Source organism: Chlorocebus sabaeus, chromosome 17, assembly GCF_047675955.1.
Source record: "Chlorocebus sabaeus isolate Y175 chromosome 17, mChlSab1.0.hap1, whole genome shotgun sequence".
Lineage (NCBI taxonomy): Eukaryota > Metazoa > Chordata > Mammalia > Primates > Cercopithecidae > Chlorocebus > Chlorocebus sabaeus.
In genome coordinates this window covers 61,475,014-61,502,992 of record NC_132920.1, presented here as the reverse complement: position 1 = coordinate 61,502,992, position 27,979 = coordinate 61,475,014, and the positions used below count along the sequence as shown (strand labels likewise).

The window sequence follows — 27,979 nt, the reverse complement described above, 5'->3', positions numbered from 1 at the left end:
AATGACCTGAGATATTATAACTTGTGTTCACAGATTGTTTATCTTAATATGTCGATTTTCTCACGTTTTATTTTAATAAAAAAGCCCAAGTTCATGGACACAAAGGAAATATAGGTGTAAAAACACAAAGCAGAGATCAACTGTGAAAATTATTCATACTACAATGATTTGCTTATACATTTATTTACACAATAAATACTTGTAGAGCATCTACTACGTGTTGAATAATGTGCCAGGTATTGTTGATACAGCATCAAAAAAGAAAGACACTGCCCGCAGAGGGACCTGTTTAAGCCAAAATATAATCATGCTTCCCTCTTAAGTCCTTCATTGTCTTCAATGGATCTTAATATAAAATCCAAGCTGCTTACCATGTTAAGACAAGGTACTTCAAGATTTGGTCCCTGTATATGTCTCGAGATTGAATATTGAGCCCCTCTCTCCCTAATACTGACACGCGGTCACTCCAGCGAAGTAGCTGCTGATGGCACACTTTTTGTTGCCTCTGGGACTTGGCTGGTGATGACCCGCTACCATAAGGCTTCTTCATTCCATCTTACTCAGGAAATTTCTACTTATTTTTAGGGTTTCCATATATGATGAACAACAGCAACAACAAAAAGAATGAATGAAGCACTCCTTAACACTTGTTTAATGGCTTTTCTATTAGACTAATTTCCATGAAGCCCTTTTCAGCCCCATTTATTTGATGTTTAGTGTTTTACAAAATAGACTGAATGTATCTATATGTAGCTACTAGCCATTTGTTTTTGTTTTATGGTCATTATACTATTACTTTGTATAGTTAGGGATGATGAAAATGAAAGAATGTGTTGGGATAGGTGAAGGTGGGAGAAACACATGCAGCTAGTTTCTATGGGAAGGTAGGACTTTCTCTAGAAGGAATAGACAAATGAAAATCATCTTTAAAACCTACCTGCAAGTAGGTTTTCCAGCATAAGCATTCCATAGGTATAGGTTTCCCACCATAGGCATGAAGGTGAACTGTTGGTTAACTTCACCTTCAGTACTGGGAATAATAGATTTTCTCCTCCAAGGGAAGATTCAGTATAATAATCATAATTAGCAGATAATACAACAGTACTGAGATCTGGATGGAGTCTTGAGCTATTTTGTGAGGAGTTTCCCATTCCTTCAATCTAGCAGTGTTTAGTGAATACCCTGAATGACATTAAGAGGGGGTTGTGGTTGGTGGTGGGAGTTGATATATCTACATGTGTGTTATACTCATTCATCTACACAGTAGCTTTAATGTTTTTAAAAAAGCCTTTAGGAAGCTTAATAGAAGAATTTGATAGAAACATAAGTGGATATAAAAATAAAGGCACTATCAATTTGCAATTTCAGGATGGGGACCTGGCTGAAAATTTATCTTTGCTTGACTAATATCTCTATCAATACAGTATAATTGCACAATATAATAAGGTTTCAGTGTAAATGCTGATGAGAACAAAATTTAAGAATACCCCCTTAAATGCTAAAAATAATTAGATAGTTATATATCCTTCACATGTGATTTTCATATTGTTGTTTCATAATATTTTTAACATAGGTTAATTGGCTTGATTATAGTAACCATTTCACCGTGTATATCAAAAGATTGTGTTTATACCATAAATATGTGCAATAAAATAATAAAATAAATTTTTAAAATATGTGACATTGACTAGCAAAAGTCAGCTCTATACTTCTTTTCATTATTTCAGAAGGCTGCTATTTTTATTACATTTGTTTCATTTATCATGTTCTTTAATCATGTTGAAATAGGAATAAATGTAGACAAATGAATTCTATATAAATACAACCTGGTTATTTAATTTTTAATTCACTATTACTCTATATTCTAGAAATATAGTGATTAAGGTTTCTAAACACACTGTTACAATTATGGAGTTGTTAATTAAAATTATGGCAATTATCAGTGATTTGGAACTTAATTACTTTGGTGGTTATAGCAGATATAATTTTTCTAGGAACTGGCACATACTTGAAATCAAGATATATCATGTTAGCTGCATTGATTCAAAATATATCTAATAATTAGTAAAATTCTCCACACCATTTTGGCTTTTTGACTTCTAGACCTTAGACACTAAAAATAATGAAATAAATTAGTATGTAAATAAGTGGAGTAAATGAGGCAGGAGTCAATAGCAGATTAATATATTACTTTTAATTTGAATTTTATTTTTATCAAAAAAGAAATGAGTTGTTTTTGTTTTACTGTTCCAATTGCTGTCAATATAAGTGGACATCCCTTTTGAAGCATACACAAAATTCTATAAAGAAATTTCCTTCAAAATGCTCTAAGATTATTCATGTTCAAATACAATGATCTCTAACTTCAGTCTTTAAAATTCAATCATTTATTCATTCATTCAGCAAATGTTACTGAATGTCTGTTAGTCTTCAAGGGATTCTGTTAATTGCCAACTATATGATTTTGGGATATGGACTAAGCTTCCATAATAAGGAGGTCTCACAATGCAGTGGTTCAAACAGTAGAAAAGTTTATCTCTCCTACATAATAGGCTAGGGCAAGTAGGTGGGCTCTGCTCCATGGCATCATTCACGGATCCAGGCTAGTGAGAAGCCATCATTAACATGAGTCCAAAGTGACTCTAGCCATTGCTATTTCCAGCCAGTTACATGAAAACTGAAAGGAAATAGAGGATAAGCAAGTCATAAAAAATTAGTAACATCACTCTGCACGTAGACACTCAAAGGTAAACGAGACTAGAAAATGTAGTTTTGAGCTGATCAGTATATCTTATGGAATAAGGGACGAATTGGTTATAGAGGGGAAAAACGAGAAGTCTTCTATAGCCCAATGCTGTAGTCATCCACATGTGAGTGAATATCTTTCTTTCTATGAAAAAAAAGTACCTACTTTCTTCCCAACAAAGAATATCTAAGTTTCATTCCAATTATTGCAACCAGTCCAAAATCCAGGACCTCTGGAAAATATGCAGATCTCGACATTAAGTATTAATGTAGTTATTTACAATTTGGCAACCTGAAAATGATAAATTATCTTTCTTATTCTCAACCTGCTTCCCCATACAAAACACTCAATATTAAGTGGTCAAAGGGGAACAGAATAACTGCAATGGAAGCTATCATGAGAAAAACAGAAGAAAACACATAAGACTCAGTGGGCAATAGCAGTTGCAAAATCCTGCCAAGAGGTAAAGACACCTAGAAACAGCAGTGAAATGTTTTGTTTTGTTTTTTGATAAGGGCATCTGGCAACCTCAGTTCTCCTTTCTGGGAGTCAAGTCAGATATCCTGGAAGGATCTTCTTTATCCCAGTGGATAAATGAACTTATCCATGGCCGTATCTTAATCCCGTAGAGTATGCGCTCCTTGGGAACTTTACAATTTTTGCAGCATGCTTTCTTCTGGTGTATGTTTGGAAGCCTAAGGATTGTTCTAGGGATCATATATGGTAGCAATGTCCAATGGGAAGATGTGAGGACATCTTTGAGCAACATATATTATCTCTTGCTATTGAAATAGAGAAGCAACTAACTTCACTGTACCCTGTTAAGCCTCGAAGTTTTGAACCTTCTATCAATTTAAATTATAGAACTAACACATAAATCAGAAAAAGATAGCCTCTCTTAGTAAAGTTCTATTTACTTTTATATCATCTTATAAAATGACCATTCTTATTTGAACTCTTATAATTTGTAAACCTTTCTTAAAAGTAGCAAGGATCACCAATAGTTGGACTTTGTTCAACATTTTTCTCTAGCAATGTGTATCCAGGTCCATAGCCTGCTTTCCAAGTTGTCACTGGTAATGGTATAACAACGGCCATCAGTTTCCCAGCCTAAAGTATTTTTTCTTTGCACCCTCCACCCTCCTACTAAGCTAATACTCTATAGTTTGAGATTTAAATGGTAATTCCACATTTCTACATACTTATTTCTATGTTCATCCACTCTATTGTAACAGAGGCTCAAAATTCAGTGACTCAAATAATATTTTTAAAATGTATTTTTCTCTTAACAATCCCCGAGGCAAGCAGTAGTGTAAAGGAAGACTGCTCCATGTGATCTTTTAGAGGCAGAGGTACCTCCTGTGTTGCAACTCATGACTTCTTAAAGCATTGTCTTTATTTGCATTGTAGATACTAGATCATCACTTTGAATGCCTTCTACCAACTGAGAAGGTAAAGGTGCACAAGCCCAGGATGAGGAGATTATTCTTAAATGGGAAAGGATGTTGATTTCCACTCCCACCTCTGCACACTTCCCATGTGTCCTAACTTAGTCATGAGGGCACATCTAGCTGAAAGGGTGTATTCACTATTAGTGCAACCATTTGTCCAAGTAAACATTTATTTGTGGAATAAATGAGAAGTTATATTTTAATAATCTAAGGTATAGACTGTGGCAGAGTCCATTTTGATTATTATACATCATTTTCCATTATCTTCCATTATTTTACAAATATCTTGTATGTTCTGTTCTCCCTTGTTTAGAGTTCTGAAAGTTCAAATTCCCTCTTGCTGTGTATGTATCACTTATGATAGACAATAACTGTGCTTCCTTATATTCTCTCCCACTGCTGTTCTTTTTCTGTCTCTTATCTTAACAATTTAAAATAAAAAGTGAGAAACATATTAATGCGATGCAATGCTGTTAAAGTGCTACTGGTCTTCGCACAGCACACTTTGGGGAACATGATCGGGGCTTACTCACAGAAAATGTATTGATGATGACAAGGGAAGGAGAAGCTTCCCTCAATGCCAGCATTTTCCTCTATGTTACTATAAGTGGGACTGCTGGTTGTTAAATTATTTTCTTATGAAGTTCACCTCTTAATCGTTTAAAGAATCAATTTAACAACTCTCAGGAATTTGCTATACCTCTATGAGGACTCTGAGTTGGGTTGTATCATTTCTATAATGTCAAGTATGTGAAAGAAGAGATACGCATCCAGATTCCAGCCAATGCCATTAGCCTTCTACATTCTCCAGTCATTAGAAGGATGTAGAGAACACATTACCGTAATTTTTTAGACAGTTTGAATGTAAACATGTTGGGCAGTGAGGGCTGAGCTAGGCAATTAATTTTTCAGCTTCTTTACACTTATATTGAAGTTCATGCATTATAAATTGCCTCCAAGGAAGATAAGGATGACCAAAGTTTTCTCTGCCCCTCTTTTTATATCTGATATATAGACTTTTGTTTTCTTTTTTTCTTCTCTTTCTTTACTATCAATAAAATCAAAAGTACTTAAAATAATGAGACCTATGGAATTGCTTTGCAGGATAATAATAACCACATTCAGAGAACATCTAATTTTAGGCCCTTCTGTCGTTCCTTCCATCCTAACCCTTTGACATCTCTCCCCTACCCTCAGCCCTTATACAGTTTGTTTTTTGATATTCAGCCATTGTCTTGATACACTTTTATATACATAAAATGAATTACTAACCTTGACATAACTTATAAATTAAGATTTATATAGGGGGGCGATGATTGATATCTAATTTTAAACCAAGAAGTGTATTTGAAGGAAAATATAATGTATCATGAATATTTATAGATCTCTCAGTAAGATTAAAAATATATGAATTAACCTAATAATAATTAAATTAAATTAATTTTCACTTTTGCATGTTATTCTGTTTAAATTGTGACATGGTTTTATTAGGCTACTCAATTAAATGGTGTCTGGGCTCCCTATGAGCAATTTATTCTATTGTCCTATAAATATTCATTGAGCAGCTGTTATGTACCAAACATTGTTCTAGAAAATCTGCTTGGAACAACGAGAGGAAATGAATAAATGAGAGACCAATTTTCTATACCAAGAAGTTTATATTCTAGAAGTGGGGAATAGCCAATAAATAAATTAGCAAATGGGTGTTTGTATGTTTGTTTGTATAATATATATGGTGGTGATCAATGAATGCTAAGGTGAGCAAAGCAAGGTAGGTGTGGGTGGGCCCTGGTCTAAATATATTGATCAGGGAAACCTCTCATAAGTGACATTTGAGTGAGCTCTGAAAGAATGAGAAAAGGGACAACTGGACATTTAGAAAAAGCATGTTTCAGGTAGGAGAAACAGCAAATGAAAAAGCCCTGAGACAGTAATGTGTTTGTAGTGTTCAGAGAACATCTAGGAGCCCATGTCCCCTGAGTAAGGTGAGTGAGCAAGGAGAAAGTGTTAGAGCATGAGGTCTGAGAAATTCTGTGGGGGGGCAAACGGTGTAGGCAAAATAAGAATTTTTTATTTTTCTCCTAAAGAATATAGGAAGCTTTTTATGAATTTTTGAGTAGAGAGCTAACATGATCTAACTTATTTCTATAAAAATGACTTTGACTACTATGTAGATAATAGCAACAGAGCAATCAGTGCATAGAAACCACTTAGAAGGATAGCATTCTCATTTAAATGAGAGATAGTAATAACTTTAACTCAGTGATAGCTCTGAATATGTTTAGACATGTTCAGATTCCGGATATATTTTGCAATTCGAAGTGAATTTGCTACTAGGTAGAACATTAGGAACTAGATGAGACTGCCTAGGGAGTAAGCATGAATAGAAAAGAGAAACATTCAACTGAGCCCTAGTGGTCTCCAAGAATAAGTGATTGGGAAAATGAGAAGGTAACCATAGGGAAGAATGAAGAAATGAAGTGCACTTGAAGACCCATGAAAGAGGAGATCTCAGAAGCAAGTGAAGTGTTTGCAGAATCATGAAGTAATCAACCATGTTAAATGGTGCTAAAGTAAAATGAACACTAAGTCTTGGCCATTGAATGTGAATATGTTAAGATCTTGTCAAGAGCTGTTTCAGTGGAGCAGTGGAATGGCAGCCTGACTGAGCGTCTTCAAATGCCTATGGAGAAGAGTCAGTGAAAAGAGTGAGTAGAGTCACTTCTTTTCAAGAAATGGGATAATTGCTAGAAGGAGTTATGTGGATGAGGGAGAGCTTTTTACGGATAAGAAACACATAAGATTTTGAAATGCTAGTAGGCATCATGCCTTAAAGGGGGAAGTGGATGCAGCAGGAAAGAGTGAGGACAATTGTAAAGGGGTAACAGAGTGGGTCGGAGAGAGAGTGTCCTTTGAGTAAGAAATGGAGGAAGAACACCGTCGACAGTTATTGAAATGTGGAAGCATCTAGTAAAATGTCGAGTGTAACAAAATAGCTTATATATTTGGGGAGTGCACAGACATGATGTGAAAGGGATAGAGGGGAGTGTAAATATAGTTTAGTGTTTCAATGTGAAAAAAATGATGCATATTTCTTAAGATAACAGCATTAAAAGCCATACATGATTGACCAGATTGTCATCTTAGAGAGCACTTTTTCTTGGAAACAGGCCTGTTATAACTGTCTTCCTGACAGATTTTGAAGTGTTATACTTGTGTTTTAGGGGAAATTTGATTTATCAAATTGGAGGATAGAGATAAAGAAATACTGAGGTGGCATTACAAAACATCATAGCACTCCTTGTCAATAACCTGTGTTTTTCTTACTGAAGATTTATTTAGGATTGTGTCTTATGCCTTGAAGTCTCTGGAATATTACCTCAGCACACATTTTGCCTTCAAATTCCATATGAGTTTCTGGGTTGATTTTCCCGGTTACAGTAACATTGATTGCTGTCTAAATTTGTTGCAGTGTGCCTGAATACTATGACTACGGTCATGGAGTAAGTGAGGATGCCTATGACAGCTACGGTAAGACCTTTTCTTTACTAAAACTGTGAAATCGGAACATCCATCAGTCACTGACAACTCGAAAATTATTTCCATCTTTCTCCCCCTGGTTTTTCCAGAAGTTTAGACTAAATTGATTTATGTAATTCCAGAGTGAGATTTGACTTACACAGCTAGTACCAGAAAATTAGACAGATCAATTTTGATCAAAATTTTAAAAGCAATTAATCACAATCATAAATCATTTTCAACAGCAACAGTGATCATTCTGAATAGTGTCTTGTATGTTTAACTGTGTTCATTGTCTACTCATTGATTTGGCAACAATATTGTGTCTTTTCTGCTGTCAAAAGATCATCAGAGTAATACACATTTAAAATATTTACAAACTTTAAGGGCAGAAATTGTTATTATAAAATAATTCTCAGGTTATTTTTCTAGCATGCATAGCCAAATAAGGCTTGGCTCATAAAAATTGATAGTCAATAAGGATGTCAGTCTATAAAATTAATTTATTTAAAAAATATATTCCTTAATTAAAATACCACTTAAAGTTAATCATAATTATACTCAATTAAGATCTATTGAATTCCTATGACATATCAATACAGTACATCATTTTTGAGACGTACTTTGTGATTCTTTAAAATACATATGTACCCGGGCACGGTGGCTCACGCCTGTAATCACAGCACTTTGGGAGGCCGAGGCAGGCAGATCACGAGATCAGGAGAGCAAGACCATCTTGGCCAACATGGTGAAACCTCGTCTCTACTAAAAATACAAAACAAATTAGCTGGGCGTTGTGGTGCATGCCTCTCATCCCAGCTACTCGGGAGACTGAGACAGGAAAATAGCTTGAACCAGGGAGTCGGAGGTTGCAGTAGGCCGAGATTGTGCCACCCCACTCCAGCCTGACAACAGAGCGTGACTCAGTCTCAATAAATAAATAAATAAATAAATAAATAGCATCACTAGGTGCCCACCTTAAAAAATGACACTCATATAAATATTTATAGTCTTGAATTTTTATTAAAATAATACCAAGACTGCTTGGCATTGGTGCATGACTATAGTCCTAGCTACTCCAGAGACTGAGGCAGGAGGATTGCTTCAGCCCAAAAGTTTGAAGCTATAATTGTGCAATAAGCATGCCTGCAAATAGCCACTGCACTCCAGTCTAGGCAACAGAGTGAGACCCTGTCTCTAACAAAAATAAATAAATTAAATAATACCATGTTCACTTTATTCCTCTCTATGGTGAAAAATAAAGGAGACAATGGTTGTTGCTGTGTTTGGGGCTTCGTAGGATGCTGGGAAAGGCAAGTCCTGATGTCGAGAGGAAAGGAAGAAGAATATGTTCCTTAAAACAAGTCATAAACTAACACAAGGCCAAGCCCAGAAATAGGAGGAGAAAAATAAGCCACCACTACCAACCAATCATGGGATGATTAGTTACAGATATTTTGTATTTATTTCTTTAAAATAAATTGAAATATTATGACTATGGTCATGGAGGAAGTGAGGAGATAAAATATCTTTATCCCCATTTTTATGAGGAAACTGAACAACAAAGGTGAAGTCAATGTGAGAGTATGGCTGTGAGGCTCAGCTTCTGTTCTTATATTCTCATCAGTGGTTGAAATACTATTAATTGCTGCTACCACACATGAAGTACCTATTATGGCTCTGTACTAAGCATTTTATAATGAGGGTTAGCAATTGCAGAAGTAATTCTTACAGACATTATACATCTATCTATTTGTATACTCTAATCCCCATTAGAATCCTCTAGAGAAGGATGGGAAACAGATAAGGCTTTGGGATGCATACCCATATTGTCATCTGCATTTTTCAGATGAGAAACTGAGACTCAGAGCATTAAGTACCTTGCCTCAGTTCAACAATTTGCCAGTGACAGAACAAGAATGTGAATTCAAGTGTGTCTGATTATTTGGGGGTGTGTTGATTTTGTCAGGAGGCGGGAGCAGGGTTCAGTGGACTTGGTAAAAAGAACAGGATGTGGTACTTTAAACCTGAGTTTGTTTAAAGGAAAGTCGTTCAGCTTCCTTCCTAAATCCTAAATCTTCCTTCCTAAATTTGGATTTCTCAAAATGCTATCACTTGCTATTTCACTATTTTAAGGGGAAGGAGATCTTTTATACTATTATTCAGGAAAAAAAGTAAATAATCCAAAATGAGCACCAGGCTCACTCCCAAATCCAAGTTTCTCTAACACTAATCAAATTAACCTAATATTTTGCTGTTATATAGCTAGAACTCTTTTCCAAAACAAATTAACACAATTTCAGAAAGTATTTCACAGAAATATACGTGATGAACAAGTCTGCACAGTTCTGGCTCAGTTGGAAAGCTGCCATAGGAAGTACAGCTTTAGTTTTGTTCCTTATATAATTTCCACTCATTGGAAGGAAGGGGTCAAAGGCATCAGATGGTATTTAATAAAAACACTAGCATCCAAATCCTAGGCTGTCTCCAAAGCCACAGCAGGGGACCAGCCAGGCTGAGGTGTAAGATTGCCTAGCATTTTAGAGCTTCCACATCTGCCCCTGCAGCACTCTTGGAGTTCAACACAGCAATACTTATATTTCTATTGTTCCAAGCACATTCTTGATCATATAGGAATCAGGCCACATGCCATGTACAATTGGTTACTCAGGATGATCAATGAGTAAGACATAAACTGAGCCTTTCTTTAATTCATTGAAAATTTGCATATAGGTATTGCTAGTCTCTGAGAATATGATGATATACAAGGTGGACATTGTCCCTCCTTGGTTTCTGAAATTTAATGTTGAGAAACTTATACCTACAGATAACAAACTGCACCAGATTTTAAACCATTTTATGTAATAATTTTATACAAGTTGAAAGAACATTACTCATTTAACAGATATTTATTTAATGGCTAACATATGTAAGCCATTGATCTCAATCTTGGAGATATTGTAGTGAACAATCTCTTGAAACTTACGTTCTGATGATAAGACATATTCTTATTTGTAAGTAGTCATTTCTGGAAAAATTGAACTTTTACTTGCAAAATACAATCATTTTTTACACTTGATACATCAATTTGAGGAAAATCATGCTCATGAGCTTTACAGAATTACATGCACTGAGATCAATGGAAAGGATAAATTTGATGATATCTGGTGATAAGAGATAAGATTTCTATTTCTGAATTATTTACATTTTGAAATGTCAATACTATGTAATGCTATTGGAAAACGTGTGTAAATACAAACTTGCTTCTCAAGCCTGTTAATGGAGATGCAAGGGCTATGGTCTGGAGGGCCAGGGCTCACCTCTATAATCCCAAGTCTTATATTGTACTTTCTTTGTAGTCTGGTTCTCCTGCTGTAGCAAAGTCTAGAAAGAAGTGATCCATTTTACTTTAGGATAACTAACTATCCATAAGCACTAAATTTCATTCTGGGCCAAATTACCACTTACCAACCAGAAATTTTCTGCACATAGAAAGTAGTCAATAAATTCTTCATAATAAAGTAATAGGGAAAATGTAGAAAGGGATTTGATTGTCTGAACATAAGGAAGATATTAATTAGGCAGCAATTTTTACCTAATGACATGTATTTACCTATTTTACTAACTAAATTTCATTTCTCTTTTTCCATAACCAAAAAATAAAGTGCTTGCTGTAGATCCATATGGTCCTGAGATTTGAATTTTGAGAATCTTCTTGTAATAATTGTAATAATACAGGCAATAGAGCAAGGACAAAGTAAGAGGACAAGGAATAGGAAGAGCTCAACACTATAACCTTGCAGCCCAATTAAATTAATATGCATTATGTGCACTCAGATTGTGGCATCAGGTATTTTGTAGTATGATATTAGGTATTAGGTAGTTGGTGATAAGTTGCTTATAATAAAATATCCAAATAGGCAGATGATAAAATGTAAATACAGATGATGAGCAGTGATTTGAGGACCCACACAAGTCAAATATTGATTGATTGTTTTTATGAACTGTTCATACTTTATATATTAACTATTATCTATTTATAGCTTATCTCTAATCAATAGTACACAGTCTTTTAAATCAATAATGGCTATTCCAAAATGTAAATCTCATATCTCCAGCTATTCATTTACTTCCGATCTGAATCAGTAACTCCTCTCTGTTACATTGTGGTTGTATCATGGGTACTGATACTAAATTCCAATGGAATGTCTGCATTTTTACAAAACTGGTAGCCTCAATGTTTAATTTCCTGGCAACCCCCTAGACTTGGAGAGTTATGTGAGGAGTCTCAGAGTCAGCTGTCCCAGGCACCTTCCTTTCTAGCTCACATTGGCAGGAAGAACTGTGAGGTCAAGTGAAGGCACTGGGAGGGGAAGAAGGAATGCTCTCCCCAATGACAGGGTTCTGCATTCCAAAGACTCAGAGATGGAGCTTCTCATTTAGAAATGATGTGAAATAAGCCCACAGAAATAAAAATTCAGTCCTTCAGTGGGACACTTCATTCTGAATCTTCATACATTATGTTTTGTGTATGAAAACTGAAATTGTATTTGTCTCTTTGGGGCCTATATTTTGTCACTGAAATAATAAGTATGTTGACTTTCAGAAAATAATGTATTATTTTAGGTCTTATCACAGTTAAATTATTCAGGATATTTGCAGATAATTTAATATTAAGTATTAAACTATCTTGATCATAATGTAAATATAACATTTAAATATTAAAATCATGAATGAATTTTATTAAAATATAATTATCTTGTTCATTATAAATATTAATGTTTAATGCATTGGTATTTATTAAATATTTAATTGATTTTAAATTGGTTACTATTAACATTTAGATATTACATTTCTGATAACTTGAATTTGTTTTTGGAGCATGAATATTTGACTTACAGGAATTCCAAATCAGTTTCTGCATTTTAAAAATATTTTTTAATTTATCAGAATCACTATGATTGTTTCAGATGAGTCAGAATGGCTAATAATTCATTAAGGCTGCATTTTAAATACAGTGCCTACATTAGCTTGGCTAAGCAATGCTTCACATAAGAAATACCCTCTAAGTTCTGAGACTGATAGCTAAGAATAGACACCAATATTCTTCTCTCTGAGAAAAGAGCTATTTATTAAAATGTATTTAACGTATGAACTGAAGAGCTAATTATGCATCCATTCTTTAGTGGCGTTTTAGATGACAGCTGTGTGGAAGCAAGGAGGATAATATTAATACACTATCTTGAAATGAATGAAAGCAAAAAGAAATTTCGTGCCATATTCTAGGGCATTTGAGTGTCTCACTTCAAGTCAATTGTGGAACACAAACGTATTCATTTCGTGTTGAGGAGCTGGAATGATTATTTTCCCAGTGTGAAAATAAGCCCTGCATTGATTAATCTGTGAAAACAGCAAAGGAAAATGAAACTAACTGGCAGTTATGCCAGCCATTTAATTCAAGAACAAAGACTGTCTGGTTTTAATAGTAAATAGAATATAAATTTTGGAAAATTGACTTAGAAATGGAAATGAGATTTCTTAATATTGGCAATAATTTATCAGTCATTTAAAAATAATATATGCAAATAATTTATTTTTTCTGAGATGTATTAAAGTTATTACATAATAGGTTATGGGGAAAAATATCACTGTGCTTTACTTTTCATATGGATTTTTAAACTTTATTTTTAATTAAAAGGAAGAAGGCCTAGTGAAATAATGCTTCTAAAGTATTTTAAAATTCATTTGTGAAATTAATTTTAAAATTAGCTTTCCCTTTTTGCTGTTTCAATGGTTGCCATTAGATTGATATCTAATCCAATTAGCCTTGGTAATAAATGCAGAGCATGTTGCCTAGGCAAGAAACAATGAAAAAGAGCAGTGCACTACTACGTCACTGCTTGTATTGCTTATTTTAGGTTCAAAGCATTTACAGTTTCAATTTTGTTTTGAATAATGCACTCCTTAATCCAACAGTTTTAGGTGAGACAAAAACCTGCTTTTGAGTGTTTCAGAGATTATTAACCGTGATTACACATTTTAGGATCACCTGTTGAACTTTGAAAAATATACCAACTTTCAGTTTCCACCCCAGACTGGATCTATCACAACCTTTGGAGATGAGAACTAGCCATCAGAATTAATTAAAAGCTTCATGCGTGGTTCTATTGTAAGCTAAGGTTGAGAATAAGTTTTAGATAGCCACGTGCGTGGGGGCACATTAGAAGGATCCTATGATCTTAATTTGTAATATCCATTTTTTGATAATTATCTTTATAATTTCTCTCACAGTAATAAGACCAAATTATACTTGAAGCCCTTTTTTTTCCCCCACCAGTACCTGCTTCTCATGACTACTGAAAAGATGAATGGCCAAACTATGCCAGTCATTTGCATTCTTGAAGGTGATACACAACCTATATGCAGGCTCCTTTTATAACACTGGGTATTTTGTAATCAAACATTGTGTTAGAGAACCTGATATTTTAAGTCCACTTTATGAAAACTGTAAGTTTAAGTAGTAATAAATATAAGTAACTACCTTTTTGAACAATTGTGTGTTGAACAGTTAAATCTCAACCTTGACTTTTTAAAAAAATGTACCCAACAGATAGAGTCAACAAAAAAATTACAGTCCACATGCATTTAACAACACTCTTGTTGAGAAAATAAAACAAGCCATAGGAAAGGTGTTTTTATTTTTTTAATCACTTTCTTTTCTGCTGAGTTAATGGCACGATCATTTTGGCTAAGAGGGATGGGAGAGTTGAGTGACTTATTGTCGAACTCTTGGGATGAACAGATCATGGACAAGAAAGTATATTCCAGATGATACAGATTTATATGTAGAATATAGGAAAAATGAATTGTTTATAAAACACAAAGTACAGAATACAAAATATAAACCTGGGGAAAAAATTTTGCCCACATGGAAGTTTGTCAGCTAAGAAAAAAAATATATCCTGGGATATGCCACCTTAGAAAATCTTTATAGAATTTCCAGAATTTGAGGAGATTTTTTATGTTTATTAAAAGAGAGCATGGATAAAAGAAAAAAAAAGACTAAATACGTTGGTCTAAAATAAATGTGCTACACTTGATTTATCAAACATCATAATTTATTGAATGACGGTATATTTGCTAAGTATTTTGAAATAGAATATTGTTAAATGTGCTGAACTAAAACAGAATAGCCATTTTAAAAACACCATCACCACCCCCAAGGAGTTTGCATTACACGGATTCTTCCCAACATTGCAAACATATATGTACCTATGTATATCTGTATATATACATGTATATATGACTTACAATCGGTGTCTTCTTGTATTGAACAAATGCCTTAACCATACTGGTACCTTATCAAACCTTTAGTTCAGTGGGTAACAAGACATGCCAGAAAAGAAACGAACAAAGACAACAACTAAAAGAGTTAGGTCAGTCTCTCTGAAGCTTGCGATTGTCCAGGAAGATCCCAGGAGAAGCTCCCTCATGCTCAGGGGAGTGCAGCAGCCCATAATAGACAGATAACTCAAGGGGATTTTGGCATCCAGAAGTTCTGGCACAGATAGGCCGAGAGCTAAGATTTAGGCTTCTGAGAAGACTGAAGAGAGCAAGCAAAGAGACAAAGGGGATGCCCATAAATAGGCCAAACTTTGCAAACTAAGGGCACAGTTTTCCACAAAATTTCCACGAAATTCTACTTCATACATCACTCACAAGTTTGGGAGACTCCAGGCTACTCTCACTTCTGACCGGCTGGCTACAAATTCAGGGGTTCCCACTGTCTTCTCAAGTTTAATAATTTTTCAGAACAACTCAAAGGACCACGGAAAGTGCTATACTTACAATTATAGTTTTATCAGAGCAAAAAGGTACAAATCAAAACCAGTCAAAGAGAGAGACACATAAGGCAAGAGGAAAGTCTGAGAGGATCCCAAACATGAAGGTTCTGACAGCTGCTGGGCCACATTACCCTCCTGGCACGTCACTATGTAATAAAATATAAAAGTATTGCTAACCAGGGAGGCTCACAGGAGTCTCAGTGTCCAGACATTTTATTATGGTTTCATTGTATAGACATGATGGATTAAATCATATCAATATCCAGCCTTCTCCACTTCTCAGGTTGGGCTGCTATCACATAGACCAAAGCCCCAACTCTCTAATATTATGGTTAGTTTTCCTGGCATGACCATTGCCATCTTGAATCATCTTCTTAGTATAAACTATAAGGTGTGGTTGAAGGGGCTCCCATGAATAACAAAGACACTCCAATCACTAGGGAAATTTTAGGATTTAGAGCTTACCTCCCTGTAACCAGCGACAAACACTATCTAAGATCTTTCACAAGTGGTGGGAGCCATTTAACAACCTGGAAAAGCAGGGAAAGGCACACTGTGGTATAGGCACAGGCACTTAGAGTAGGTCATGCAGAAATATTAACATTTGTAGAGCTGAAAACCTGATTTTTTCTAATTGCTGTAACTTTGGCTCATTTCTGTTCTTAGGTAGAGAAATGAAGAATGTAGGGGGAGTGAGACTATCAGGCAGCTACAAATTTAATCTCTGTCTATGAAGCTCTGTCACCAAGCCTACCTTCTTTACTGAGTTAAAGGGAGTATTGGAATTCTTTGAGAAGAGAATTATACCGTATTACTTTATATCACTACTTTTATTCTCCCTTCTATTATTCTTCATATTATAAACTCCTTATGTGCATTTCAAAAAGTCTCTAGCTGAATTCCACAGTCTTTTGAATGATTCAGGATTTTATTTGACAATAATGAAAGTGTGTTTTAGACTTTAGTCAGATAACCTTCTACATTGTGTCCAATTACCATTCACCATTTTTTCTGTACCTTCCATTTTGAAAATCCTTTCTCTAGCTAGTTTCGTCTCCTTTTTATTTAAATGAGTTCTTAACTCCATAGCAATAAAATAGGTATGTACTTATTTAAAAATATTAAGAACCACTGGCCTGTATTATCCTACAGCTGCAGGATACTATACAGCAGAGCCAAGAATAAAATGTTTAAATTTTAATGACATATATAATTTTCAATTATTAATGGATGATAATTAGACATAAAATGGTACAGATTGAGTCAACTTTTTAAATACAATAATGTGTAGGATAGGGACTAGAACTGAATAGGCAATTTGAAAACACCACCACTACCACCAAGGAGTTTGAATTATGGGGATTCTTTCTAATATTGCAAATCACAGTGGCCTCGCCTGGGAAAACAGAAGCTGGTATAAATTATGCATTACATGCAAAACTACCTGGAATATTGTTCTTGGCACAACCTGAAGTTTGTCAGGAATTTTTTTTTAACTTTCCTTGAGTTCATAATTAGAATATAGCAGTAAATCAAACCAACTAAGCTTAGGCACAGAAGATAAAATTGTGAAACCAGTTTATAATATGGAAATTAGGTATATACATGAAGTAAATTGGAGATATTAAGCACAATAATATAAAAATACAGAAAAGTTTAAAAAATGGTTTTAAGATTGTAGAAAGGAATCTTTCAACAAGAAAGAGGCAGAACAATAACGCGAATGCAGATCAGCTGTAAGACTCTGGGAACTACCATTCACAAGTGAAGGAATCCATCTGAGGGAAGCCTATGTGTCTGAAAGGAAGATGCAAAATATTTAAATATAACTAATTTATTCAGTAAATAATTACGGAGTGCCTGCCATGTGCATGGTAAGATTTTAGGGTTGAGAATGGAGTTCATAGAAAGGCTAAGTCCTTTGTTACTCTGTAAATGGATTATCCCAAGTGATACATTTTTTCTAACAGAGGACATCTAATTAAAAATCTGAAAGAGTGATAAAAGCTGTAAATGCTTCCCAGAAGCTGATTGAATTTTCTGAGAGGATAAATGATGATGAACTCAAAGTTAGCAACCCTTCTTGTTGGAATATAATGCACCATGTTCATCTGTGAAAAGAGATGCTGGTCACCCATATTTCTCCCTCTTCTATTACCCTCTGCATCTTAAAATAATAAACTATATAATTACAAATAGTGGGAATACACGTTGTACAGTTGAAATGGTTAGACCACTCAGTTCCAAATTTCCATTAATATTTTAAAATGCTCAGAGCAGTGCAAAGAACTCCACATTCCACTTTGGATTTGCACCTTCACAAATTCAGTTGAAGCAGCCCACATTCTTGCTAACAAAATTATAACTACAGTTTCATTCATTTGGCTAATTAATTGTTGTTGGAGTCAACACTAATTATTGTATAATTCAAGGAAAGTAAAATAAATTAAGTCTTGTTTTCTAGGGGGAAAAAAAGAGGAAAAAGAGAAAGTGTTGGTGGATAGATGGTGAGACAGTTAGAGACAAAAATTCTGTATCTTCCCAACAACTAAACTTTCTGAGCCATAGTTTCCTCATCTTTAAAAAAAGGTAGTGTCAACAGCTACTTTGTAGGAAAAGTGTGATATTTGCTAATAATATACACAAAATACCTAGCGCTGTGATAGGCCCTTCAAAGTTGTGATAATAGTGTTTTTTAAATATGATAGGTGTTTAAACATTAAGTAAATAAAATGGATGCTATCATAATAGTGAGTTGCAAAACATCTAAACTAACATATTCTTTGGGACTAAATAGCCTCAAAACAACCCATGAATATTATATTTGAAAGGTGCTTTCAAATAGAATAATACTCCTTAGAAACATCAGAAACTTAGCTGAGATGAACAAACTGAGTGACTCAAAGCCAGAGTGAATTTTAATCAACCATGTCATAATGCCATTATATGATTTGCAAAGCAAAAACACTAGCGGTTTGTAATGATAGAGACTAACAAGTTTCCTACTTTAGTTGTGATTTTTGCATATTGATTTACAGTGTACCAAAAATAAATAGCATGAACTTCCTTCTTTTTGCTGTGGGTTTAACAAGCTTTTTTTAAAGATTCTTTTCCATATTTCAGATATACAGACAAATAGCTATCTAAGATAGCAAAATAAGAGTATCATGACTGCACTCAGTAAGCTCCATGATCTCCTTTATCCTTTCTGAACTGATCTCTAAAATTAATTTCCTCTTAGATGGCATTTTAAAACTACTTCCTGAAACATAAACATTAAAAGTTTGCTTTCCAGATACTTAAATAATGCCAGCTTTTCCTGAATTGGCCCCTCGTTCCTACGCTTCATGTTTTTCCCAACTACCTCAGTATCTCTGGAACTATCAGAGAACATAGTTTTGCAACTTTAAAAATCATCCAGATTTTTTTTTCCCACTGTGAATGCTCCCCAAGGTACCTGGTCCCACTGCAGAAATAAGGACACATTGAAAAATGCATAGCACTTAATAGGCCTCATTTCGCACAGTATTTGAGATACAGAAACTTTTGAAGTCACAGTAATATTTAATGCACAAGAGTTACCATCTTCTGTCACAGTCAAATGTTCCTCAATGATGCTGACTACCATGAAATAGAGATGAACTCTAGGCAGTCTGTAAAACCTGATTCGCTGGGTAAAATAGCAGCCTAAGTTAATAAAAAACAGAACTTTTGAAAGAAATATTGATATATACTGTATACATGCAACATGACAACCTAATTGCTAACAATGCCTTTTTGAAAAGTTCTGTTTTACTTATTTTGCATAATTGGTTTGAAACCCCTTTTTTATTTAGTAGCACCATTCATTTATATGCAGCTTACAAATATTCTTATTTGTTCTTATTCAGTGTCTACCACTGTAGATGATATCTCCTCTCATAGATCTTAGAGTCCAGTTTAGAAGCAAGGCCAGATAATACAAAATAATTAACACAGGAAAGTCTTTAAAGAAAGTGAATGCTCTTAGATAAGTTAAACAGCACCCATGTTCTTACTGAGTATATTTGCTCAGAAAATCCCTTCTTTGAGATGATTAAATGTTAGAGTTCAATACAAGTTCAGCTGAATGATGAAAGTTAGACCTCCATTCCCTGTGCTTTCCCCAGCATTTTCTTAAAACATCAATTAAAATTGTGTTATAATCTATGAAATTTCATGTTAGTTTTCTCCTGTGTCTTTTACGGGCCCCTTCAACTGTCCTTATATGCAGGACACAGTTTAGTAACTAGCATATCGGAGATCTTCAATAAATGAAAAATGTATTTAGTGATGCTTTACTATTCATATAGTAAATAGAAATTTATCTCATATTTCTTATAATATATGATACTTTAAAGCCTGAATTGGAAGCCAAGAAAGGGTGGCAATTGGATCAAGTCACTTAACTTCTGTTTCTCATGTCCTGATTTGCTATTTTCATATTCACAGTTATGTAACCCATTCCATAATTTTAATTTGGCAGATAGTTATTTCGTACCTTCTTTGAGGAGGAATTTGTTATTAGATTAATTCATAGCCTAGCTGGTGCTTCTCATGTGACAGTGATCCTGATATTGACAGAATCTTACTTCTTTTATCATTTCCCTAAAGGATAAATAAATTTCTAAATTTCATCGGATGCAGTGAGTTTTTTTTTTAATTTTAATCATTATTTTATTTATTTATTTTACTATACTTTATGTTCTAGGGTACATGTGCACAATGTGCAGGTTTGTTACTATCACAGTGAGTTTTTTAAATGACATCTTAGAACACACCATGGGACTAGAAAAAAACAGGATTCTAAAATTCATAGGAAGGCTTAAAATATTTAGAATCTTCTTGTCTACTAAGAGACCCAAGAGGACAGATAAATTCTAAGTTCATTAGTGGGTCTTTATAACTTCAAATTTCAGAGAAACTCCATCATGAGGAACCCAGTCATGATTTGTCTCTGCCTGTGTTTGGGCCTCTTCCATGCTCAAGATTCCATGGGACTCGGGTTAGAATCCCTTCTATCTGCGGTACTGGCAGTAAAGAAATCCAGAGGCCTAAATATCGCTGGTGAACAATGAGGGGCTTGGTCGACCATATAAAGTTCAATGACGCACTATATGGTGGCACTGGAAAAACATTTGTTGGGTCAGTACTCTCCAATTGCAATCCAAAGAATGTATTTTCACTAAGAAAAACTAGCGTGCATTATCATGTGGCAATTGTAAATCTGTAACTATATAAAAACATTCTGATATTAGGAAAGATAAAGATGGACACAAATAAAAATAATACTTTTCCTAATCTCTTTGCTATTGTTAACAAGAACATGTAAACAATGGAAGCAAGGTCTGAATTAAGTGAAATAAGTCCTTAATTTCCTCTGCTAATGGTATGGAATCTTGGACAATTAGAAGCTTACTTTCGCTTGGGTGGGAAATCACTTTGGCTGGAGATTTACTTTTCCAGTTAAAAGTATCATGAACTAACAATAATTTCCATTTTCCTACCCTTGAGCAAGGAGGAAAGAGCATAGTATTAATTCACATAGAAGAACAGCATTATGAAAGAGCACATTTTTGTGCCATGAAATATGATGTTTTTCTACTTTTTTATAATGGGATCCCACTACGATTACTTCATTGAATTCAATAGTGAAATATTTTTGATACTTAGATAACTAACCCTTTTGAGTAAGAAGTCTGATTTTTAACTCTATAACAAATATATAAGATTTCTAATTAAAGAGTTTTAAAACAAACGTTAAACTTCTTTAGTTTAGATAAAACTTTTGAATTATCACTGGGACTTTCTGCATAGTTCCTTTCTTCATTCATCCACCCATTCTTTCATGTAACCTTTTACTGCTTCAGCCCTAACTAGGCATTGCATTTCTCCCAGGCACTGGGGAAGCAACAGTGGATAGCGACAGTCCCTATTCTAATGTTGGCTAACATTTAAGACATGAATAGTTTTAGCTCATCAATTAACTGCCCTAGAGACTTAGAAAAAGTCAACTGAAGCCAAGTTGATGAGTAGTTATTAAACACTTATGTCCTCTGTAGCAAGTCCCTAGGTTTATGTCAATTTAAAATTCTGAAAAAATCGGGGAGTGTATGTGACAAGTGTTCTGTCACTCCGCTCATGATTGTTCAGCTATTTTTCAGGAACATTCAGAATCTAAAAAAGGACCTGGGACTTCTATTTCCTGGGAAAACTTGAAGCCTCTATTATCTCAGCTCTTAAATCCTGTAGAGTGAAACCCAGGGATTTCTAACACTCTAGAATAATTGGAGCAAAAGTAGTACATTCTTCTTGCTCCAATAATATCCCATAATAAATTGGTATCGCATAATAAATTGGGATACATTTTACCATCAGAAGACAAAAACCATGATATAGCCTGGATTATCTCACGAACACGGTGTAAATACTCGTTTTACATAAGGCTAAGTAGGTACTTTCAAGCTTGTACATGCTGAATGTGTTTTCCCTATGAGTACACCAAAAACAGTTTTATTTAGTTCCAATCAAGCAAATACATGGAATTCTTTTCATTTTTATGTTCATAAAGTCAAACGGTTTGGGGATAAATTCCTGCCCTCAAAAGATTACAACAGAATGACCAATATCTGCATTTTCCTACCAAAAACATCATGGTCTAGAGCAGGAATCTGTAAAACTTTCTGCAAAAGCCCAGAGTATAAATATTTTAGGCTTTTCAAGCAGTATAATCTCTGTCACAATTACTCAACTTTTCCTTTGTATCGTGAAAGCAGCAATAGACAATATGTAAATAAATAGCATGCCTGTGTTCCAGTAAAACTATTTACAAAACAATATGCTGGCCAAATTTGGTTCACAGACCAGAGTATGCCAACCTCTGATCCAGGTAAACCTATATTTTGAGCAACGGCAACATTTGTTGTATTCATTTCGTTTCTTACTCCTATTTTATATCCTATCACATACTGAAATAAAATACTAAATAGTAAAAGAGATTTTTTAAAATTTATTATCAGGTATCTGTTGTAATAATAATTCCCTGGTGAGAATATTCTCAAAAAACTAATATTTGTCCACTTAAGTGCCATTTTTCCCAACGATGATAAACTTTTGATCATTTTTCTACATAGTAGATTGTTTTCATTTGCTCTATATCATAATGAGTACAATTGAAATTTTGTATGCTTTTCTGGTAGTCTTTCTCAACTAATTCTTATGATCAGATGAACTATCTAGGGGCAAATGCCCTACCTTAGTTGACCTCAATCTGTAATTATTTCCCAGTTAACATTTCCATTATTTTATATATCAGTTATCAATATCTATGTGTCTCTAGTAACCTTCTTCCCTTTGTCCATACCTCCTTTTACACACCCATGCATGAAATATGCTCTTGATGAGGAACTGAATTCTGATTGAGAGACCAAAATAACCTAGTGGCTGGAATCATATAAAATGTTACCATAAAGCCAACATTGAATTCTTTTAAAGAATAATTGCATTTCTTTTCTGGGGACACAGATTTTACAATAGCTATTTTCCACAGTACTCAAAAGCTTGGTTGCTTCTTTCTTGCTCTTTTGGAATAACAGATTTCTATTACTCTCAATGTTTTGGAACCTAGCCAAAATTAGCAGGTAAATGGAGTTTTCTTGGTATACTAATACTTCTTTATTTACTGAATTGTTTACTTGGAAAAAATGATATCTTTGTGTTTTGTTTTGTTTTGTTTACTGATTTTGCTTCTTAAGTTTTTTTTCTACTCTATCTTCTGCTTATGTCTCACTTTCTCTCTACAATTTAGCCCAATGCATCTCAACCCTGGACTATGTAACTATCATCTGGGGAGTATCTGAATACCAAACCCTAGGTCCCAGCCCATAGATTTTTCTAATCAGTAGATTTAGGGGACAGAGAACAGGCATTAGTTATCTTTTATTGCGATTGTTTAATATTTCCAGGTGATTCTCAAGTTATTCAAGGGCTAAGGACTACTGGTTTGCTATATCCGATTTATTTATTCATTTTTAAGAATTCTGTGTAAAAAGATTTTGTGGGCAGGGGTTTACACTGATACTCCTCTTTCTATTTTGTGGCATTTAAATCTAACACATAATAAATACATGGTACACATTTATATACACATTTTTGATAGTCTTACGATGTGGAAAAAATAGGCTTTAGCGTTCAGTGTTGAGATCTTTTGTTTTCTTTTTCTCAGTCAACTATTGTGCGTTAAATGACTATTTTTTAGTAACTGTGAAGTCATGTATGTGTTACTGTCTTTCTCTTTTTCACAGCACCAGAAGAATGGGCCACAACCCGCTCTAGCTTGAAGGCACCACCGCCGAGGTCAGCAAGAGGGGGATACAGGGAACACCCCTATGGTAGATATTGAAGGTCCTTCCCACCTGTGACCTCACCTCAAAGACAGTTCATAGCCTGTGGTCTCCACATAAACAGCAACAAGACAAGTAATAGTCCTTTTTTTTTGTTTGTTGTTTTCTATTCTAGAGATAACTGCTCATGATTACTCCCATATATTTCTTGTATTTCCCTCTATACTGTTGGCGTGACATTGACACTAGTATTATTTTACAAAACAGACTGAAAAAGACATTGGCAAGCATAGTCTATAAACCTCTCAGTAGGATGATATTCTCTTGGTTGTTTTTCATTGTTGTGTGTAATCTTTTTTTTTTTTTTTTTCTTTTTTTTTTTTTTGAGAAAAAGCATGAACCTGTTAACAGATTTTGAGTCTCAACCAATTAGCAGAAACTTTGTTTAGGGTTGCTAAAAGACTGTAATATGATTTTTGAACTAGCTGATAATAAAGTTGTAGATAAGATGTTTTAACCTGTCTTTTAATATCTGTTAGTTAGACAAAGATGTTCGATATTAAGTTTGTAAATTTAATTTTAAATGCTGTTTTAATGGGGTTGAAAACAAGCAGCTACTGTATGTATGTAGCTAACTGAATTTGTTCAGTGTTTTAACCTGTATTTGTTAAAAAAGAAAAAAACACACACACATAAAGTTCCATGTGTAAGCTTCTCTAAATAGGAAACCACAATTTGTCAAATATGTTTGCCATAATTTGTCAATAAAGCTGAAAACTTTTGTAAAAACTAAATTTGGAATTACTTGTTTTCTAGCTTTAAATGCCTGCTTTATTTCTTCTTCAAGAGATGCCTAAACTGTTTTCTATTTAAAAATTACAAAAATGAACCCAAGCCTGTTTTAAGATATTTGTGTAATACTTAAAAATGTATTAATAACTTATGGTTGTTAAATAATTTAAAAGTTAACAAACTAAACTGTTACATGAATCATGGTTAGTAAACACTAATGTATAACATGTTAATGGAAAAAAATGGATTTAGAATAATAAATGGATTTTAAACTATCCTCTAAGCTTTATCTTGCTAAACACAAATTCTGATTGACTTGTTTGCATTAGCATGTCTCTCGTGAGAAAGAGTAATGGAGTATAAAGAGGTAAGATTACCACTTACCACTGTCTAAATGCCTAGTTCTTCAACCTTTGAGTTTCCCCGCACATTAAATATCCCATCCAACATGTAAGCATTGCGTAGATTCACTTTATTGTTTTCACTCAAAGGAGTGCGTGGACTTCATTTGCGTAGTTTATAACAATTTGTTTTGACAAACAAATCATCAGTGTCACTGGCCAGTTGTTGCTATTCAACCTCAAAAACTTTATTTGTAATTTTCAGTGCTAAATATCACCGCCCTTGAAGGCAGTTTAGAGGGCTGATATTTCTTTTGAGACTATCAGACTTGATGGCTGATGATTATTAAGGAAATATGTCGCAGGACTCAAAGGATGACTAAACGTTAAACAGGTAACACTAATAGTAACTCTGTAATTTTGCCTATGCAACAGTAATGTTAAATATTCTCAGTTATTAAGTTCCTGATAGTTAAAAAAGTAAACCTACAAAAATATAACAAATAGGTCTATAGGCTATTAAAACAACTAATTAACATTAACTAGAGGCACCAAAATTATTTGAAATTATATAACCCTCAAGGCAATAAACAGAACTAAAATTAACAATAATAGTAATGCAACTCTTGCTAACTTCAAACGTAAGCTAAATTTTGATGGAAAAAAAGAAAGTGAAAGACTTGATGGTAGGGATGAATGCCAAAACTGTTAATCTTTTAAATACAGTTTTTTTGTTTATGGTGGCTTTTTGTCGATGTGATTGGTTTACTTTTTTGCTGCTAACCAGCTTAGGCATATTGCTGTTCAGTTTTTGCAGCTGGAGTTGCATGCTAATAGTATTATGAAGTGTGTGTCTGTCATCAGTTAAAATTGTAAATATTTGCCTTTTACAAAGTGCTGTTGAGTTATATTTAATTTTCGTTTTCTATTCCTTCTCATTATTTCAGGTACCCACAAGCAAAGAACACGTAATTGAATAATGGATATGATTTGCTAAGAAGGATGGAGGTAAGCTTATTTTTTATCTTCTTTGAAATAGATAATCTCATCAGCATGAACACATAATAAAGCATGAAGCTATAGTGGTGAGCTAAAACACCTAATGCCACTTGTTGAACTACTGAAAAGGCTTAGGTAGGTTGTTGTCAAGAAATGGATGTATTTTTATCCTCTTTGAAATAAAGTGGTATGACTTAGTATTTACCTGGCAAGACTTTGTGAATTTAATCAGAAGTTTGTCAAGTGAATTGTGAATTAGTAGTTAAACTTCAGCCTTTTTCTTTGCTGTGAACTACTATATTCTACCTCTCCTTAGTTTTACAAAGAAAGAGTACTAAAACTTGGTTATAGGAGAAGGAACTCACAAACATTGGCTAAAATAAAGGGAACGGACAGGGTGGTCCATGACCAACTCCTTACCTACCCCTTGTCATAAGAGTAAAATAAAATAACTAAACATTACCATTATTTCCCCCAGTTATCCCATTAGACTGATCAGTAAGCTTTTAGCTTCTCATCCAGCATTCTATTTTATTTAGCAGATAGTTACTGAGCAAAATTGCTATTTGAAATTGAGACTTGGTTCCTGTATGCAAGGAGTTGAAAACTTTAGCCAATAAACTTCAGACCGAAAAGAGTGCACGGACAGTTGTGAAATCCACAGGCTGAGCCGATGCTCAAAGAACTGAAATGACTTGGTGTGATGTTTAAAGCAGGGTTTTAAACCCCAAGTTTTAATCTTCTGTGTCTAGTCCTGTTTTCACTACATAAATATGCATAATATATGTTAACTTTAGTGATCAGCTGAGGGGAGCTATGAGAGAGCCTGGAGATTCCTTATGATGTGGGGAAAGGGGGCAGTGACAGAGACTGAGGGAGGTAGAATGGAAGGAAAGGAGAAGCTCATTAACTGTGAGGAAGGCAGTACCTCCTGGTGAGGGGAATATGCTGTCTCAGTTTGTGCAGCTGGAAAAATTCAATGTGTTTGAGAGGAAAGCAGAGGCTCAATGGGCCCTGAGGGGCAGACTTATGAAAGTACACAGAGAAAAGGCAAAGCCTGAAAACACTACTGGTTCAGTTGAGGTCCCAGTTGTCACTAAGTGCTGTGTTGAATTGTTCAAATTTTATAAGGAAAAGGAAGAAGAAGCTATTACAGGTTTGAAGTAAAGAATGAGTGCCGTTCCTAAGAAAACTACCCCAATAAGACAAGATAAACCTCACATTTAGTCAATTTTATCATTACTAACTGCCTCTTCATCTGAGATAGCTTTTCTAAAATTCAAACTCTTAAAACAATTATTTAATACTGTATTGCTTCAACTAAAGTTCTTTTCTCTGCAAGATTGAATTCTGAGTTAAATTCTGAAATTTTATTTATCAGTAACATTTCATATATATTTGAGTATTAAAAATTGTCACTATTTTTGTAAAGTAAGAGGAAGAAGAATCTCTCGTCCAGACACCCTGCTCATTATTCTCTTTTATCCATTTCAAACATTGGGCTTGATCTGATAAAGCAATGAAAGAACAACCAGCCATAGGTTGTTATTCTTTTGATGTATTAATCAATATGACTCTTTATTCACTGTAATTATTCGATTGTTGTTGTCTTATAAACCTATGACTCTCACCATTCAGACTAGATCTTTATATACATTAACTCAGGGCAAGGTTATCACAACAGAAACATTAGTGTTGAACAAGAAAAGAGAACATTATTTTTAAGTACAAAAACAATGATTTGCAAGAAAGGGAATTTTGATTTTCAGATACCTTCATTTTGAGTAGCATAAGCCTGATTGACTTTGAACATAAAATTTATGCATTAAACAGTAGATATAAAAGACTTCTATGTACCTACCTACATATATCTACAAGGTAAAGATTGTACAGGCTGAGAAGAGAGCTCAAGAGGCAGCAATATCTA

The 27,979-nt window shown here is 34.3% G+C and overlaps 1 protein-coding gene across 16 annotated transcripts in view; it reads left to right on the top strand.

Moving 5' to 3' along the window:
* KHDRBS2 (KH RNA binding domain containing, signal transduction associated 2) overlaps positions 1-27,979 on the top strand; it is a 638,920-nt gene that overhangs the window by 567,435 nt on the left and 43,506 nt on the right. For 12 of the 16 annotated variants that reach the window (XR_012089214.1, XR_012089208.1, XR_012089212.1 and 9 more), the window contains exons 8-11: positions 7,670-7,728; positions 23,882-24,055; positions 25,319-25,447; positions 26,001-26,061. Coding sequence is in view for 1 of the 16 variants with exons in the window: in XM_008013623.3 (XP_008011814.1) it covers positions 7,670-7,728; positions 23,882-23,979 (157 nt within the window). In the remaining 15 variants the exon portion in view is untranslated. Of the gene's footprint in view, positions 1-7,669; positions 7,729-23,881; positions 25,279-25,318; positions 25,448-26,000; positions 26,062-27,979 lie in introns of those variants that run through there. The other 4 variants (XR_012089216.1, XR_012089217.1, XR_012089204.1 and 1 more) reach the window with 4 other exon arrangements.